Here is an 18157-nt window from a genome sequence, read left to right as displayed (position 1 = left end):
CAATCAACACGTGCAGCACTTGCGCCGTTTCATAGAGCGAGCGAACGCTACGATTGACGACTTGTATATTATGTAGATTAGTTGTGGAGTTCTACGGATCGTACGCGAGCAGTGGAGCTGGGCGTTACAAACAAGGAGACTCGGATAACAGATTATTAGTATCCCCGTGCGCCAACGGTAGAAATCAGGCGATAATCAGACATCACAAAAATGCGTACAGCAGTTGCAATGAGTACGATGAATTGGAAGACTAAAAACTGCAGACGCTACTTACTACAAACAAGACACGGACGATTCCCTTCACATCATCACAGCCATGCCTTGAGCTGTTTTTCCTGCCACCCCACCCAAGTCAAAATGCTGCACCTGCTTCATCGAACCTTGGCCTCCAGATACATCCAGCACCGTAATCGCCGCATTCGTCGTTCCATTACCTGGGCTTAGTGCGTAGACGAAATCTCCTGCAGCACGGAGATCAATAAGACCAGGGTCGCCGTTGGCAGATAAATCAAGCTGCATAATGATGCTTGCGTCGTCTAGACTCATCTCGACAACACGATTCACACCGACATCTGTTACGAAGGCGCTTTTTGTGGTGTCGGAGATTGTAGCCCAACAGGTTGCTGCTTGGCCATCGATGGCTTGTGATCCTTTGACCGTTGCTTGCCCTTTGGAGTCGACTGACAGGACTGCAGCACCGAACGAAGCGTCAGTGACGAAGAGGGAAGATGGATCGTTAGGCATGGTAGCTGAGCCGAAGAGCACCGCAGTTCCCTCGGGTGAGCTACGAACGTCTTTCTTGGATAGAGTAGCTGCCCCGTTTGAAGCTTGCACTGCGTAGGTGGAGAGGAAGCCCGTGTTGTTCACTGTCGGGTCGCCCTTGACGGTCGTGAAGAGAGCAGATTCATCAGATGAGAAGAAAGTCTGTGAAACTGTGTTCAGTGGTCCTACAGGCGGTGTGCTTTGTCCGAGATTGAAAGGTCGAAGGCCATCCATCTGCCCGAGTCCTTGCGAGGAGAAGGAAGCGCAGGATATTCCCGCTACAGCACCTGTTGTGCCGACGCATGCGAGCTTGTTCTTCGCAGAAGCAGCGACTGTGTTGGGAAATTCGCCGGGTATGGCCACCGGCTTACCAGCGCAGGCAAGCGATGTGGGATCGTTAGATGATATGGTCATCATGGTAAGGGTGTTGGAGCCGGCGTTCACAGCGAACAGGTTCTAGAATCGTCAGTCAGGCTCTTTTCTCTTTACTCACTATAGATTCAGTTGAACTTACATTCCCAACAACAGTCAAAGCAGACTGGCCAACGAGCGCATCAGGCGTTGCCGGCTTTCCCTCCGCATCAACAGCAACAGATCCCGCACCACCTGTCTTCGTAGTTTTACCCTCGGAGAGCATACCATCAGCTCCAATCGGTAGTGCAACAACGGCATTTTCGACATCGTTGGTCAACATATAGATGGCCTTGCCCACAGCAGGATTGCCAGGGTTCTGTTGTTGCATACAGCCCATGCCACCCTGTTGTTGTCCTTGGTCCGCGCCTGCGCGATGCCGTTGGTGTGGTGCTGCTAGTGCTATTGAAGGAACTAGAGCGAGGAGGATTGTTGTAGTGAACATGGTTACGGTGTGAGAGGTATTTGAATGACCGAATAGAGAGCAGAAGCGAAGTGCGAGTGGAAGACTGCGAAGCGATTGTATTAAGGAAGTATGATAGAAAGTCCAGCTGATCTGCCGAGGGCAACTTCATCGACCGCATATCGTTCTCTTATAGACGTCGCCTCAGCGTCGATACCTCACACCGTCGCATATCAAGAAATGGTGATTATTCGATCAAGATTTCCTAATCTGGAATGGCTTGCACTCGCGGAGGACGACAGGGGGCACCAACCACTCCCGTGGCGTTCCCAGGCTGAGAATTGCAAGGGTCACCCGCACGGCGCATCATCCTGACCTTGTAGTCGTTCCTGTGCGGAAGGAGTTTAAGGGCATGGGCCGGCTATGCGGTAGATACGAAACGGTGCCTGTGTCAAGCGAGCGCTCGGTCGATCTATTGCCGGAACAAGGATTTTTTGATCATGAAGCAATTACTAGAGAAGGATAGCGTGAGATTTCAGATGGAGGATAGGGTTAGGTAGCACAATTTAACACTGTCTCAGCTGCGCCCGTCAGACATGTCAGCCGGGCCGTTTTCATTGGCGCGACACTGGAGATGGATACGGGATTCCAGGCAAGCTAGACTGGACGTCTGGTCGCTGTGCATCGCTCTTCGTCTTAATTGCTGCTTTCGTTGGAAAAATATCGATACTTGGGCTTCGGGAGGCTAACAGCATAAGCGCAACGATCCATTCACAGTCTTTTTATTGGGTACCTGATAGAATACCCGTAGATCCTGGCACAATCGAGGCTTTGCGCGTAATGAAGTTCACCTTCAAGCCTTTCAAAGGCGATAAAAGTTCCCCAGACGGTACGTCTCATTCGGACCCATGGTCTGCTAGGTGTGGATCGCTAAATACTCATCTCGCCTTGTTAGACGATGCCGACACGCGTAATCCAGGACAAAGGCGCAGAGACCAGGTTCGTCGAGCGCAGAAGTATGTTCAGCCGTCATACCTATGAATCGATTCCTAACCCTGAATCTATTGAGTAGAACCCATCGCGAGCGCAAAGAAGCATACACGGCTTCTCTCGAAGGCGAAGTAGTTCAGCTCCGTGCGAATGAAGCCAGACTTTTGCAGGAAACGAAGACTTTGTATTCTGAAGTCGCATTCCTGAAGAAACTACTGGTAGAGAATGGAATTGCGATACCTCAGAGAATACAAATGGCATATGGCGGGGAAGGAGGGGGAGGAGATTTAGAGGGTGAGAGAAGGATCGCGCTGTCGGTCGGCCAAGAGAACAAGAAGAAGAACCGACGGAAACAGATCTACGTACAGCATATGCCTAGAGAGCCATTGCGTGAGTGCACTGTAAACGAATTGCAATTGCATTCTTTGATGATGTCTTTACTGATGACTCCCGTACAGCTGGCTCGCTACAGCTCATTACTCCGCCGTCGTCTGGCTCAGCAGCATTAACGTACACATCTGCTGCTTCGCCTGATAGTTCTACGACATATATGGGTAACCTCAACCCAGAGATTGTTGGGATGGACTTTGTCTTGACGTATGCGCCCCTACTTTCCCCTCACTCATCTGTCATTGCTAAACATCCATACATAGTCTTGAATCTCCCTGCTTACCTCATATCGATATCGCCTCACCTGATAGTAGCAACTCGGATACGGATCCTCCTGCTTCGACCGGCCACGCCCTCACTGTCTCAGCATGCCTCTTCCATCATCATCCTTCGCCATCCGGACAACGTCAATTCTCACCTGCGATTTGGGAAGTTCCTCAAGCCAGTATAGACCAGCTGTTAGCATTGTCTGCTTCTGTCCCATTGCAAGACAGTGAAGTCACGCCCGTACAAGCGTGGGATTATATCCGGAGACAGGAACAGTTCGCGGGACTGGAAGCAGCAAGATGGGAGAGGTTGAAGGAGAAACTAGTAGGATCTGTGCGATGCTATGGTTTTGGAGGTGTGATTGAAAAGGACGCCTTTGAGAATGCAGTGTTTGAGGCTTTTGTTGTGGGGAGGGTGTTTTGAGGAGATGGACCGAGGGAATTGGCTCGAAGGGGGTCGTGAGGGAATTGAATCTCTCACTCTGTTTCGTGTTTTTCTAATGTCATCAGAGAACAGTAGTGCGAGAGGAACGACGTGCCCGTGAGGTTTGCAGCTAGTTGCCATGGTGCCGGCCTTATTCCCGAGAGACAAAAGATCGTGTCGCTTCGGCTGGCTGACGCATGCCACAAGCAATACGTCCGGCTTCCACACGGCACAACAACAACCCACTACCGTCTTAGTAAGAGGCATGGTAGTCGAAAGATTCCAATATCTTCCATCGTAGGATTCCAAGGAGCCCCCGGTATTATCAGTTGGTGCATTACTTTAACAAGCGAGATACGGGGGGGTATACGAGGCCCAGAGTGGTGAGTGGTCCGGTTGGTGGCGGTTCTGGACCTGCATCACGCAGCCGTCGCGTCCCCAAACCGCGCAACAGTAGTATCAAGTTGGTCGAACACAACAAGTTGAAATCTTAACCTATTTCCATGAACCAAGACGCGTTGCCAACCAAGATTGACGAAAACTGGAGACGACAAACCCACTAAACGCTCCCGAAAAGCTTAGCAGTCAACTAATCGATAGATCGCCCAATCGCCAGCCCCACACCAAACAACAACGGCAGCGTCATCAGCGCCTACGTCGCCACCTCGGGCCGGGCAAGTGTCAGCATAGCCACCTTGTCGCGTGGTGATTGAAATAGTATAGTACCTGCAGCCAACCCGTAAAAACCGTAAGACACGCGGCCCTGGTCGTTCAAAACCTTGGAACAATAACTACCCGGCTGCCCCGGAAACACTGCGGTTCTTTTGTTTCTTGTGCATTACACAACCAAGCTTTGGAGCAAGATCTACCAAGCTGCGCTGAGGAAGCTTCGACTACTCTTGACATTCGTTACTTACATTCGTTATCGACAGTCAATATGGTGATGTGGAAAGGTCTTCTTTCTACTGTGGTGGCGGCGCTGGCTACCAGCGGGGTGAAGGCAGCGAGCTACGACGATATCCCAGACATTGAGGTCTATGGACAGCATTTCTTCTACACAAACAATGGCTCGCAGTTGTAAGTACACTTGCTTTGGGAAGGCCAAGAGTATGATTCTAACACTATCACAGTTATCTCAAGGGTGTTGCATACCAGCAGAATTACTCTCCTAACGGTTCGACAAGCGCCGACACCAAATACACCGATCCGCTTGCCGATGGCGACGCCTGCCGACGAGATATCCCCTACCTCAAGCAACTTTACACAAACATTATCCGCGTGTACGCTATCGATCCTACTCAGAACCACGATGATTGCATGGAGCAACTAGCCAGCGCAGATATTTATGTCATCTCCGACCTGGGCGAGCCTGGTACATCGATCGAGTCGAACAACCCGGAGTGGGATGTTACACTTTACCAGCGATACACTGGCGTCATTGACGCGCTAAGCAAATACAGAAACGTCGTTGGTTTCTTTGCTGGTAACGAGAATGTTAGTAGCGACAACCAAACGGCCGCTGCCGCGTTTGTCAAGGCTGCTGTCCGCGACACAAAGACATATATCAAAAATCAGAACTACCGCAGTACATTGGGCGTGGGCTATGCGACTGCCGATGTCCCATCTCGCGATGAGCTTGCGCATTACTTCGCGTGCCAGCCCGGCAACGCGGGAAACACGACCTCCATTGATTTCTGGGGCTACAACGTCTACTCTTGGTGCGGCGACAGCAACTACGCAAGTTCCTCCTACGGCGAGCGCGTTCAGTTCTTCTCCGACTACCCCGTCCCCGTCTTCTTCGCTGAATACGGATGTATTGAGGGTCTCGACAGCCCTACAAGCCGTCCCTTCACAGAAGTCGAGGTTCTGTACGGCAACATGACTGACGTCTTCTCCGGCGGCATTGTCTACGAGTGGTTCATGGGTGCAAACAACTATGGACTCGTCTCGCTAGCTGACAACGGTGCAAGCGTATCACCCTACCCGGACTTTACGTCTCTGCAGAGTCAACTCGCATCCGCTACCCCGACTATTACTCAGCGCTCTGAATACACACCTTCCAACTCTGCGCCTGCTTGCCCCTCAGTCGGCGGAACATGGCTCGCGCAAGCTTCTCCATTGCCTCCCAACGTAAACCCTCAACTATGCGCCTGCATGGTAGACAGTCTGCAATGTGTCTACACATCCGACGACGACGATGCCTACGCCGATGACTTCAACTACATCTGCGGTGAGAACGAAGACTACTGCAGCGGCATTGCGCACAACTCCACGACTGGCGACTTTGGTGCTTACTCTGGCTGCGATCCCAAGGAGCAGCTCGCATTTGTTGCAAATCAGTACTACATTGGCCAGAAGAAGCGCGCAGATGCTTGCAGTTTCTCGGGCAGGGCAAGCATCCAGACCGCATCGACTGCGAGTGGTTGTGCCTCGTTGCTAAGTGCTGCGGGTAAGAATGGTGATGGCAGTGTACCTACTGCTACAGGCAAGGGCACAGCGGCTGTGAGCGGTGGTAGCGGCAGTGGTGGTGGTGGTGGAGCAGCAAGCTCTAGCAAATCCGAGGGTGCTGCTCCCAGCGTCAATGCTCCTGGTTTCTTCGCCCATGGTGATTTGGTCATGGGTGCGTATGCTGTTCTGGCAGCGGGTAGTCTTCTCGGTATGCTTGTACTATAAGTTAGTTGGAGTGTGGTACGGTGATGAAGTATGCTTGGATGACGTTCAATAGGCATATGTGGTGAGGGACGAGTGTCATGATATTTTGCCTTTTTCTTTTCGTCCATTGATATATGTGACCAATATAATTCAGCTATTTTTTCAAGCTTCAGCAGCTGTACATGTCACAGGAACTGAGATGGGAATCAATTGCTGAACTACACAGGGGGACATCTTTAGCCCGTTCAACTTGGTCTCCTAATCGCAGTTGAACATCACAAGCATTGACTACAACGTATTGCACCGACTCTAGATATATTCTACAATCTACGAGCTGGCCTTTTCTTCTTGTTTCTTTCTTTCTTTCTTTCTTTCTTTGCCTACGCTGCAGTAGCGAAAGACACTGCTGTTATTGATTCCAAGACAACGTCTCGTGCCCCATAGCCACTCTGTACATGAGAGGGACCGAGATACCGTACGTACATAAAAATCCTCAGAGATCAGACACACTACGTCTGATACCTGACGATATGCCAATCCTCTCCTCTCATGGGGGGATATAACTGTAAAAAGGGGAAAGAAGCCCAAACCCAAATATACAGCATCCCCGACGCCGACGCTGCGCTTGAAGCCAAGAACCGACATTATAACGCTCTACTGAAATCAATGCGAAGTTGATAGTTTGTGAGCCCCGATCACATCCAAGCTTTGTACTTTAGCTCTGCAGTCGAGAATATGTGAGAAGCTAGTACATGTTGGGTGGTCCAGGACGACCTGGCTGCTGGCGTGGAGGCCCACCGAATTGGCCATCGAACATCATGCGTGGGTCTTCGCCACCTCGCATGCCAGGCATTGGGGGTCCGCCGTAGCCGGGAGGTGGAAAGTAGCCTGGTGGACCTTGCATGCCATTGCCACCAGGTCCTCCAGGTCCGCCTGGAAAGCCGCCCAATCCTCGGATACCGCCAGCAGGCGGAAAGCCAGGGGGGTGACCAAGCGGCGTGTTGCCAGCTGAGAAGCTCGGTCCTCCAGGGCCCATTTGTTGACCATTAGGGCCATTAGGACCATTAGGACCATTAGGACCATTAAGGCCAGGTGGTTGACGCATTGGACCACCGAACCCAGGCGGAGGAGCGATGTTTGGTCGCTCTTGAGGTGTTGGCGGCATTCCTGGTTGGCCGCGTCCGCCCATATATGGCATGTCCGGTACAGGCTGCGAAGGAATGCCCATGTTGGTCGGCATGCGCGGGTCACCTCCAGTGCTACGGCGCTGAAGGCCCATAAGTGGATCCTCGGGGGTAGGATATCCCATTGGCATGCGTTGGTTCTTTCCTCGCATGGCGTCCTGTTGTTGTAATCGTTGCAAATGCTGAAGCTCTAACTGGCGGTCGGCCGCATCACGACGCATCATTTCATTCTCTGAGAACATGCGAGGGTCTTCCATGAAGCCGGGGGGTAGAACACCGCGACCCTTGGGTGGGTGCTGAACCGGCATCTGAGGCTGCTGTCTTTGCTGATCGAAAAAGGCCATGTTGTGACCTTCCTGGGCCGGGCGAGGCAAGTTGTGGCCTTGTACTTGAGGTGGAGTGCCGCGGGAAGGTTGCTGCATCAGGTTCAGCAGGAAGTCCCGCTCACGCTGTTTTGTCGCTTGGTCACGTTGCGATTCCTCGCGCGCGCGACTGTTCAACAAAGCTGCGAGATTGGCGTCTTGAGGACCGTTACGTTGCGGCGGAGGCTGGTGGGGGAAGTGATCTTCTGGGTGACTCGAATCGGGGCGTGGAGGCCTGAATTGATCAGACATCGCATTCTCTGGCGACATGCTGCTGAAGCGTGATTGTTGTAAAGGCCGAGACTCAGGTGGGCCAGCACGTGGAGCCAGGATGTTCTCCAGTATACTCTGCTGTTCGAGTGTCCTTGGTGGTGGCCTACCATGCTGCGGATCTGGCGGCGGCGATTGCTGGTGGAAGTCTAACGATATGCCTCCACCATGCCTCATACCATTCGTCGGTGTAGGCATGGTCGTTGGAGGTTGGGGTCCTGGGGATGGGCCGGTACTGACTTGACCAAGCATCTGAAGAATGCGCTGGAATCCTTCTTTGTCGGCGTTGGCCTCCATGACGGGTGCTGGAGACGCAGGGGCTGGGGCTGGGGCTTGGCCGGGTGGTGCTTGCTCTTCTGGTTTCGCAAACATGGTCATGAACCTCGATTTCTTGTCTGGCTTGGGTTTCGCCGAGATGATCTCTGCTGGTGGGATATCTACCGACTTGTCTCTACCCCAGTTTCCGAAGAGAATGCCCTGTGTAGGCTCGGCTCCGGAAGGCGTGTGCAGAGGTGCGGTCAACATGGGCGGAGCGGTAATGGAGACGGCTGTAGATATCTCGGCTGGCACCTCTCTCGATTCCTCTTTTTCGCCAGCTGGTGTATCCTTGGCCCTCATCTGCTCCTTCCAGCGCTGGAAATCCTCTTGTGTGCGAGGCTTGAACTCCTTCTTCTCCACCTTGGTGTCCATCCATTCTGGATCTTCTTCTCCACCTGCACGGTTGCCGCCCCTGTTCCACTCGCGGCCGTTGTCACGTTCTCGGTCTCGGTCGCGTTCACGCCAACCGCCCTGTACACCAGTTTTTATACCCTCATCCTTATCATCACGACGACCCCAGCGCGGTTCGTTGCGCTCGCGGTTGCCACGGCGCGGGGCTACATCCATCTCAGGGTCACCTTCGTGCTTGTCGCGATTGCGGTCGCCGTTGCGGTGGAAGCGCTCAAAGTCCTCCTGGCCCAGACTCTTACGTCCCTTGACGTTTGTCCAGCCCTCACCGTCCTCTCGGGGAACGCGACGGCCATTGGCGTAGCCCTTGTCTCGGTTCCGGTCGTTTTCGCGGTCCCGTGTCCACCGATCGTTCTTTGGGAAGCGGTCGCCAATATTGTCTCCATCTGTGGAAGTGAAGCCTGTTCGCTCCTTTGCGTCGCCCGTTCCCTTGGCTGGGGTGCGTGCTGAGAGGAAGGCTAGCTTTGGGGGGCCGAGCACCGTCTCTTCGCCAGGTTCTACAAAAAGCGCGTCAATAGCGGCCTTGATGCCCTGAACATCAGAAGACTTACGCATGCTCTGACGCCGACCGAATTGACCCATGGGGTTGATCAGCGGCCGCTGCTCATTTGGCGTGACCCCTTCTCCGTCTCGAGCGCCCCGAATGCGACGCATGCTGCCGTTGTTGTTGTTGTTGTTATTGTTGTTGGCATGGCCACTGTTGGTGTTTTGGTCGGCAGGCACGTCCATCCATTGTGAGATTGAAGGCAGTCCATCGGGCTTCTTGACTAATGGGGACTCTTTCAGAGCCAACAGGTCAGCCTCCGAATAGGTAGGCCCCCGCATTCTCGCGAGCTCGGCGCAGCGCGAATGTGCAGGTATTTGTGGGATAGGTGAGGTTTGTTGTGTTCAGGTTCCAGAGGCGAGCCGGGAAGTAGGTTGTATGGTGTCTGGTGAGTGATGATGGGTGAGGAGACTGTCTCGAGGCGATCGGGTGGTGAATCGCTTGCCTCGCTTGCAATTGAACAATGCCCGCTCTGCAACCCTTTCGAAGACGGAGGATGCGACGTCGGTGATGAATGCGATACAAATGGAAGTGTACGATGGTGTGATGCTGAGCGATTGCAGTATGGGTGTAGTTCGAGGCGCGTGCGTGTCGCAAGTTCTTGGACGAGGTGAAGGAGCTTGAGGTGGGATGCAACGTGGTAGGGGAGTAGCGCACCCCTGCTGCTGTAGCGGCGACGGAAAGCGGAGAAGAAACAATTGCGAGCTTAGTCGTTCACGGTAGAGCAGCAATTTCGGGATGGAAAAGTCTTGAACAGCTCTGGGTACTTTGATATAAGCAGTGGGTGTGTGAGTAATAGCGCGAGTGTTTGTTGTGGTTTTGTGTCCCAGGTCGCGAGTGGTGCGGGTCTCTTTGGGAGAGCCCTGGAGACACGCGCCAAGAAATGCTGCGGGAACGAGTAGGTGCGTCATGTTAGGTCCACGACATGTGACTACAGCGTGCACTATACCAGGTGGACATGACTTCACATTCATTATTATCAAATTACGACATGAGTACGAGAATCAGACCATCTCGCATGATGATGGCTGCCTTGACTTTTCGCTAGGCAATCGCGCCACAAATCACTTCTGCATGACCTCCAGATTAGGAAGTCGCAACCAACGCCCTGTAATGCTCTGAAATCCATCTCCCAAACGCTCCATAAGGCTCACAGACACGTACTAAGACTGAAAACATCAGACCCTCGCAAGGGAGGCGATCGTCTGTTCGAGGCTGTCACTGCTCCACGCAGCCACCTTCTCTCGATCGCACGTTTCGTAAACACGTCCGGCCAGTGTCCTCAGAGCACGATGTCGCGGGTCGTGGCCATCGAGCATCATCTGGATCCATGGGATAAGCCCACATCTCGTGATGAGCGTCGTACTGCCTCCTACATGTGTTGCTCGCAGCAGCAGCTTCACGATCTTGTCCTTTGCTGAGGCCGGGCATGATCGAGATCCATAGTGTGTCAGCAACTGCTCGAAAATATTGCTCCTCCTGAACAGTTCCATATCTGCAGGCGTCCGTAGGCTGTCCATTAGGTAGTCAAAGTACCAGTCCACTTCCTTGTGATAGGTTGTGTCGTCGTCCGGTTGACTGGCGACGATGCGATGCCAGAAAAAGCGCAGCAAAGAGTTGACATCCCAGGCTGGAGCGGTGGTGAGAAACTTGTTCACTGTGCTGAAGAGAGAGTGCGTGGGGTCCGCTACAATGCTCGCACAACGAGCGGCCAGCACTCCACCAACGTACGGGAAAGCTTCAGCACCAGTCAGATCCACTGACTCCAAGAGCTCACCAAGGAGGAGGTAGAGTTGCTGTAGATCGAAGTCCATGTTACTTCCTTGTTGTCCTGTAGCGGTATCGTCCTTTCCGGGTACGTTACGACGGCTAGATTGTATCGTCGCCGTGAGCTGTCGGATGTTGTTGATGGCCTGTATGCGGATCTCGGCGTGTTCAGAGCAAAGACACAAAAGTAGTTCTCCAATGTCTCCGTCATCAAGTGCTTCACCGAGCTCTTTCTTCCTCCAGCGTGTGAGTCCTATATGCTTCTCATCCTCGACGGGCGGCTCCTCAAGGTCGATAGCAGATCTGAACTTGGCTTGCTGCTCAGCCTCTTCCGTAGGCCTAGGGACTGGCGATGCCGATGATCTCTCCGAGCCACTAAAGTCTGCCCCGGTTGCCAGCTTCAAGGCCTCCTTGGCTCTCTCCTTGCCCATTTTCCACAGGAACGCATCTTTCAGGACTTCTTTGTATGCCACGTTCGCCGATTCTACCAAAGCATCGCGTACACGCTCCAGCTGCGTCTCGTCTTCGCCAATCAACTTGAGGAGGTATAGAAGTCTCGATAACCATTGGGCAATAGCATCCGCCGTGGTGCTTGTTGCTGCCTCTCCACCCTTGAACGGCCACTGTTCCACCAATGTCATCAGTAATGTGCTGAAGGGCCCAAGACTGCTCGCAGATTGCCCAGTACGTAAACACATAGCATCTAGATCATCAAAGTACTTGATGGGTACCTTGGTGAAGCGTGCGCAGCAGTCATCTAGGAAATCGAGGACGTCGGAGGACGGTGTGACTGACCCAGACGTCGATCCCAAGCTCGCAATAAGAGCGTCGAGCGCGTCGGGTGAAGTTTTCGTTTGCAGCATCTCCTGGTCATGTAATATGTCGCTTAAAAGAGACCTAATACCTGCGTACAGCTCACTCTCTTTTGACGTTACCAGTAGCTTCAGAAGTGTGACAAACGGTGAGTATTGAAGTGATTCTGCTCGAGTTATTAGTAGAACTGACTGAGTTCAGAAGAAGACTTACTCTGCTTTTGCCACCATCGCATAGCTGGTGAAAGCTTTGCCATTTGTATCCAGTGCTCAAGCTCCATGATGCGGAAAACCTTGTCCTCGGGCGATGCTGTGGGCTTGTCGGCCTCAACCAACGCATTGCACAGCGGTAGGGAAACGTCGAATTTCTCTTGTAGCGCAACTTGAGGTGTGGCTTCGTAGTAAAGCCGCAGCAACCTGGTGATCGATTCTCGCTTCATATCTTTCAGGCCTGGTTTCTTGAGGGCCAGGAAGACAGTGCGAATGGGCGGACAACGTCGACTGACTTCCGAGATGAGGCGCTTAGCTGCCTGTTCCCACTGTCTAGAAGATCTGGTACCACTAGCGTCATTGAGCTCTCTGAGAACAGCCTGTAGCTTCTGGAGCGCCACTATCAGAACGCGGATGGCAAACAACTGGATAAGATCGGAGTTGTGGTTGAGACATTTGGTAAGCACTTGCTGATTCAGCGGTTGCGGTAGGATGCTGTTCATCAGGACAGGTACTGGGGGTGGGTGATCGCGGAAGTTTCTCTTTGCACCAAAGTACCTCGGTACGGGAAGCTGGATAGCTTGATACAGAAAAGCCGAGTATCCTATCCATGTTGAAGTGAGCTTAGGATCGTAGCTGAAATCACGTCGCTTGACAAAGTAATCTGCAACCAGTTCGGGACAAGCCCGGAAGATGTCAATAACAAGCTCTTGGTGCAGGGTATTTGCGTATGGTCTTTGGCTCTGGATGAACTCTGATAGAATAATGTTCCGGACTTTGGGGGTCTTGCTGTAGTTGTCAACAGACTCGAGGCCCAAGTCGTTGCCGTAGTCAGCAGCGTCGTCTAGTTCGCCCTCATCGTCATCAAACGTCGAAGGGTAGAAGCCTTGTGTAGGCAGCATGACACCATAAGCAGGGTCTGTACAGACTAGGCGAAGGAAATCATGAGCAAGCTGGTCAGGTGCCTTTTGTCCGTCAGCGAGCGAGCCTTCTTCTACTTCGTAGCTGTATAGACTGGCTATGCGTGAGAGTGCCTTTCCGTTTAGGATTCTGCTCTTGGTGTGCCTTGCGATAGCCTTGTCTTGGAAAACATGGCTTTTGAACACATCGAGTATCTCATAAATGAGAAAAGGCGGATCTGCGCGGATATGGTCGAAGACGGCACGAACAACGTTGGTGTTGGATAAGATTTCGCTCTTTGCTCGTTCGTCTTGGTATCTCAAGTGCATCAGCAGATACCTGATGGCAGTAGTACGGATGCTCGGTTTCTTGACATGGTCCGCCGCCGACTGCTCTCTTCCGAGGTTGATATTCCTTCCAAGTATCTTCGGCTCAAGCGTAAAGTCTCTCTTCGCGTACACAGCTCTCGCATGTGCACCCTCATTGAATCGTGTAAGCTCGGTAAGTAGTCGCAATGCCGGCGCGATAACGTTCTCTTCCTTGGGTGCAGCTGAGGTACTTCGGACGAAACGGCGAGCGATGGATGGTTGTAGGAGTGTCTTGGCAAGAAGTGTACCGTACTCGAGGAAATCGCCATGGCTGGCAAAGACCTTGAACAGGAGCGCGAGCACAGCTGTCACCTGGGAGACAACGGCGCTGTAGTTGGTTTCAACAGCATGGTCCCATCCCTGCGTGAGGTTCTGCAGAAATGTCTTGTCTTTTTCGTCTCGTCCTCTTCCTTTCTGCGTGTCTAGGTACTCGCGAAGAATGGCTCGCTTGCGGGGCAGGTCGTGCTCATCGGTCGGGTAGAGGATTGAGTCGAGGAATCGTTTGAATAGACTCAGACCTGTTCATGTAAGCTCCTGATCGCATGCAGGCTGTGATTATGCCTACCACTTCGGAAGTCGCCTGAAGAGCTTTGGTCGAAGAACAGGGCATTCTGTAAGTCGCGCGCAGACGTGATTTCCTCGGCGGCGCCATTCGGTCGTGGTGAGTTGCGCTCTTGCGTGTTGTCGATTCTTTGGCGTTTAGAGTCGCGGTCGAATTGCGCACTCTTGGTGTTGGCCTCGAAAGCCGTTCTTTTCCCCATGTCGCATGTCCCGTCGTAACTAACGATCGCATATCTCAAAAAGTTCTGGAAGTTCTCGCGGATGCATGCAGGGATTAACGCGCTAGCTAGGGTCAGTGCGTGCTCTAATCGGCGAACGTCAGTCATCACTCCGCGCTTCACATGTCTCATTATCCTCGCCATCTCACAGCCAGTTTATTGCGATTTCACCCAGCACCTGCTTTATGGCTCAAATTACCATTGAACCATCTGACTTGTTACAACAACCTCAAATCTCTAGCTTCGTAACGTCTTCTGAGTACCTCTTGGATCATCCTAATGGATACTACCTGCTTTACATGTAACCACTTGGAGGGGTACACCAGTCCAGTGCCTCCCATTTACCGCAGAGAGTAAAGGCGCTCAAACTCCGGCAACCTGGTACCAAGCTTTCGTGGCATTGATCGAAGTCATGCTGTCCTGAGGAGACATCAGCCAACCTCTTTTTCACGCCACATACTACTCTCTTTCTACTCACAAGTCACTATCTAATAGTGTGCCGTCAACAAAAAATCACGGCTTCTAACCCCCATAGAGATTACACATTGTTTACTCAAGTCCCAGTCTAGCCGTCACAAGGAATGAAAGAGAAGGGAAAGGGACATAGACTTCATGCACAGGAGGGCAGAAAGACGTAACAGCCGCGCCCAGTCTCGAACTCACAAGCTACTCAAGCCGCAAACAAGAGCAAAAGACACCTAGGTACGAGAGGTATATGCTGAAACCTTGCACCCGCGGCACGATCAGCTACTTCACAAAGGCGAGAAAACTGGGACAAGTTTCTAGAAGAATGAGTCTTTGCCATCGCCCTCACAAGTCCGTCGGATTGTCATTTTTTACTACTTGATGAATTCCTCAACATCGAGCGTTAAATACGCAGCGAGACTGGGGATTAGGACTCATAAAAGCGGATCAATAACCAGAGACCCAATTGCGTGTTTGCAGGGCTTCAAAGGAGTGAGATGTGAGTGAGAGCGTGTGTGGGGGCTCAGCGGCGGTGGAAAGTCGCCTTCACCTCGAACTCCAAAACAAAACAGTGCGTACAATAGAGTGTCGCATGGTCCCGACACTTTTTCTCCTGCTCGAATCCTTATCGCAGTCGGTATAGTTGGAGATGTGGAAGACTATGTCCATATTGGGATATGTAGTCAGCAAATGAGAGCTTCTCCCAGAAAACGCTACCTTTTCCACCGGACGACCTTTTTTTTTAGAAGGAAAAGGATCTCGAGTATATTTGGCGACCTGTGTAACTTGTAGTTTGAAGCAGTCTCCTACCTTGGAGAAACAAAGGCTTCTGAAACCAGTAGCTGTCACATTCAAGAGAAGATATAAGACAAATTAGCACAGCGCGCTTCAGTTGATCACCAGATATCTCCGCACATTTCGTGCCATACATGATCAATCTCATATGCATTGAAGTGTCCTCCACCTAACGACATGTCACTAAACTTCAACGTTACACCAACGTAAACATGGATATAAAGTGAAACTACTATGCCAATCTTCCACGATTCTTTCAATTGTTTGATTTGTGATTTGATATATATCATCTACCTATTTCGAAGAGAACCCTTCTACCATCTTTCCAATTACAAAGATCCTAGGATAACAAAACCAAGATGCAACCGTAACTCTGGAGGAGCTCAATATGTTTCTTCTAATAGTAGTGGAGTAGTCCCCCCCAAAAAAAACATCTTCATGATAGCGTTCGAACAGCAAAGATGCAAATATACAACAAAAAAAGCAAATGAAAAAAACTCCAAATATGCCGCAACGCCGCGATACCATGCAGATGAATCAGGGCTCGAAGATGAGTCGTGAGTTCAGCCAAGACCCCGCGCGACGAGTAGGACCTAGATATAAAAAAACGCCGTATAAAGTTTTGGTTGTAGTTTGCTGCTAAACGAGAAGATCCGGGGTATCATGCAGCGACGTGAAAAGGAAAAAAAAACGAGAGATCAAGGAAAAGCGGAGCGAAAACTTGACAATTGTTGGATGGGGCTAGAAGAATAATTTCTGCGTGTTTTTGTATTAACATTTCAAAGGTCTGTGGTATTTTGAGCCCGAGCTTATCGAGTTGTTCTTCTCGCGGATTTTTATTGTTGGAGGAGGTTCCTGGTTCTTGACGGAGAGGAGGGCGGAGATGGCAAGGGTGATGAGCGTGATGAGCTCAGCGGAAGCTGCGCCAATGGCAGTGTAGAATGCGACACCCTGTACAATGTGTTAGTGGCTGTTGTTTTACTCGCGGTAGAGCGGATAGTTGTCTTACCTGTTCTTCGCAGACAGCGCGGTACTGGTACCGCCCATTAGTCAAGACATTCGCGTGGGTACATGAGTATCTGCCCAAGCTGGCCTTGCTAGCCTTGTCCAACAGGTTGAAGACAATGAGCGCTGTGATCCACATGATGACTCCAAAGCTTCCAGCGACGATGCGATAGACGTCTCGTGAGCGAAACGGTCGGCGGAAGGAGCGCTTGAATGAGAGAGTGACAATGGCGACCGAGGCGAGGAAGTTGCCGGCGGCAATGACGAACAGAACGATAGAAGGCGCGAGGTTGGTATGGGCAGGCCAGACCATGGGCAGTTCTCCTTTGCGCAGGTCGATGTAGCGGTTGCCGCGGTAGATTTCAAACGTGTGCATGAGCATGCACACGACGGCGCCGCTGAGGACAATGATGAGCAGGCGAAGACATGATCGGACTCGACTGAGCCAATGCGCCCGCGACGAGATGGCGAGCTCGAGAGGCATTGGCAGCCTCTTGGACTTGTATTCGCCGTAGTCCGCGGCCTTTGGGTACGAGAGAGAGCCGACAAGTCGCGAGAGGTTGTATGGAGTTGGCGGGGGAGGCGACGAGGGTGAGGGTTCGGTAGTGGTGACAGTGCAAGTCTGGGCAGGGCTAAGACAAGTCGCCGTGGTGGATGTGGAGTGATTTGACGCGAAGTAAGCTCTGGCCATGATCTTGGGAGAGGTGTCGGCACAGGCGCGGCAGCTGGGCGTCGCGCACCCGTCGAGCTGCTAATGGGGCCGTCGAGGTTTGCCGCAGCGTGGTGTAGAGAACGTCGCGGCGGGCCCAGAGGACATGTGTCGGAGCAGGATGAGGTGTGGTGGACGCGGCGGGAAGAAGTGGCCGTGACATAACCCCCTAGCCCTAAGCAACCTTGACGAGGCTGAGTCCCGCGGACGCCTGTTGAGCCCTGCCGATCGACTTTACGTCGAGACTCTGCATGCGCCAGACGCGCCGGGCTAGTATTCAATTCAACGCGTTTTGTCTCAATCTACTCATCTGTCTCCTCACTTGCCAATTACTCTCTGCGGCGTGCTTCTGTTTTCCATGGCGCATCGTGAAGTTGCTCAGGCAGACACTCGAGGAAGGCGCGACCTCCACTAGCGAGATGGTACCCGGAATAGTCTGATTGCGCCTTCCCTATTGGCCCCGCGTTTCACCCGCGCCTCCAGAATATATCTCCGTCATACTGTTTGCGCCTCCTGCGATGATAATAGCTTATCGCAGCACGGCAGTCACGCCGTCTTATACTTTCTGCTATACACATCTCTCGCAACTCTAGACACGATGCCGATATCATACATTCCCAGCATCCCGGCATCCTTTACTCGAGCGTAAGACGCGCGTTCATCGAAAATAGGCGTCCAATGGCATCCTCGTTTCCTGCAGGGGTATGCGGGCCGCTATTGACTCGAGCAGCCAGCGCCCAGGAACCACGTTGAGAAATATCGTCTACAGCTCCAAGCGGCCATCTGCACGTGAGTTGGATGTGAATGTGTCTAACTTGTCTACACAGCATTGCTGCAGTAGTCTGGCCCCGAGTTCGTATTTGATCTGGCATCTGGGCTGTGTAAACACCGATTACATGCCAAGTTGGGGCCCCCGCACAGCCACGGACCCCACGGCAACGCAGGCAGACTTGACGTTGTCTG

At 52.3% G+C, this 18157-nt stretch overlaps 6 protein-coding genes across 6 annotated transcripts; 2 read left to right on the top strand and 4 right to left on the bottom strand.

The window, feature by feature from the left end:
• Positions 1-300: 300 nt before the first annotated feature.
• On the bottom strand, positions 301-1618 carry ALTATR162_LOCUS5988 (uncharacterized protein; the record flags this gene model as incomplete). The annotated part of the gene is made up of 2 exons (XM_043313608.1): positions 301-1218; positions 1277-1618. The coding sequence occupies 2 exons, from the start codon at positions 1616-1618 to the stop codon at positions 301-303; spliced, it is 1260 nt and encodes a 419-aa protein (XP_043169543.1).
• Positions 1619-2534: 916 nt separating this feature from the next.
• ALTATR162_LOCUS5987 (uncharacterized protein) lies at positions 2535-3646 on the top strand (the record flags this gene model as incomplete). The annotated part of the gene is made up of 4 exons (XM_043313607.1): positions 2535-2575; positions 2649-2956; positions 3025-3163; positions 3220-3646. 4 exons carry the CDS (start codon positions 2535-2537, stop codon positions 3644-3646), a joined length of 915 nt encoding a protein of 304 aa, XP_043169542.1.
• Positions 3647-4583: 937 nt separating this feature from the next.
• ALTATR162_LOCUS5986 (uncharacterized protein) lies at positions 4584-6319 on the top strand (the record flags this gene model as incomplete). Its single annotated transcript, XM_043313606.1, has 2 exons — positions 4584-4723; positions 4777-6319. 2 exons carry the CDS (start codon positions 4584-4586, stop codon positions 6317-6319), a joined length of 1683 nt encoding a protein of 560 aa, XP_043169541.1.
• A 724-nt stretch (positions 6320-7043) lies between these two features.
• On the bottom strand, positions 7044-9665 carry ALTATR162_LOCUS5985 (uncharacterized protein; the record flags this gene model as incomplete). Its single annotated transcript, XM_043313605.1, has 1 exon — positions 7044-9665. The coding sequence occupies one exon, from the start codon at positions 9663-9665 to the stop codon at positions 7044-7046; it is 2622 nt and encodes an 873-aa protein (XP_043169540.1).
• Positions 9666-10562: 897 nt separating this feature from the next.
• Positions 10563-14202, bottom strand: ALTATR162_LOCUS5984 (uncharacterized protein; the record flags this gene model as incomplete). The annotated part of the gene is made up of 3 exons (XM_043313604.1): positions 10563-12130; positions 12178-13959; positions 14007-14202. The coding sequence occupies 3 exons, from the start codon at positions 14200-14202 to the stop codon at positions 10563-10565; spliced, it is 3546 nt and encodes a 1181-aa protein (XP_043169539.1).
• Positions 14203-16251: 2049 nt separating this feature from the next.
• On the bottom strand, positions 16252-17176 carry ALTATR162_LOCUS5983 (uncharacterized protein; the record flags this gene model as incomplete). The annotated part of the gene is made up of 2 exons (XM_043313603.1): positions 16252-16431; positions 16490-17176. 2 exons carry the CDS (start codon positions 17174-17176, stop codon positions 16252-16254), a joined length of 867 nt encoding a protein of 288 aa, XP_043169538.1.
• Positions 17177-18157: the final 981 nt, after the last annotated feature.

Source organism: Alternaria atra (genome assembly GCF_907166805.1).
Source record: "Alternaria atra isolate CS162 genome assembly, contig: 25, whole genome shotgun sequence".
NCBI classification, from domain to species: Eukaryota; Fungi; Ascomycota; class Dothideomycetes; order Pleosporales; family Pleosporaceae; genus Alternaria; species Alternaria atra.
Note: the sequence above shows the minus strand (reverse complement) of the source record. Positions and strands in the feature narration are given on the sequence as shown.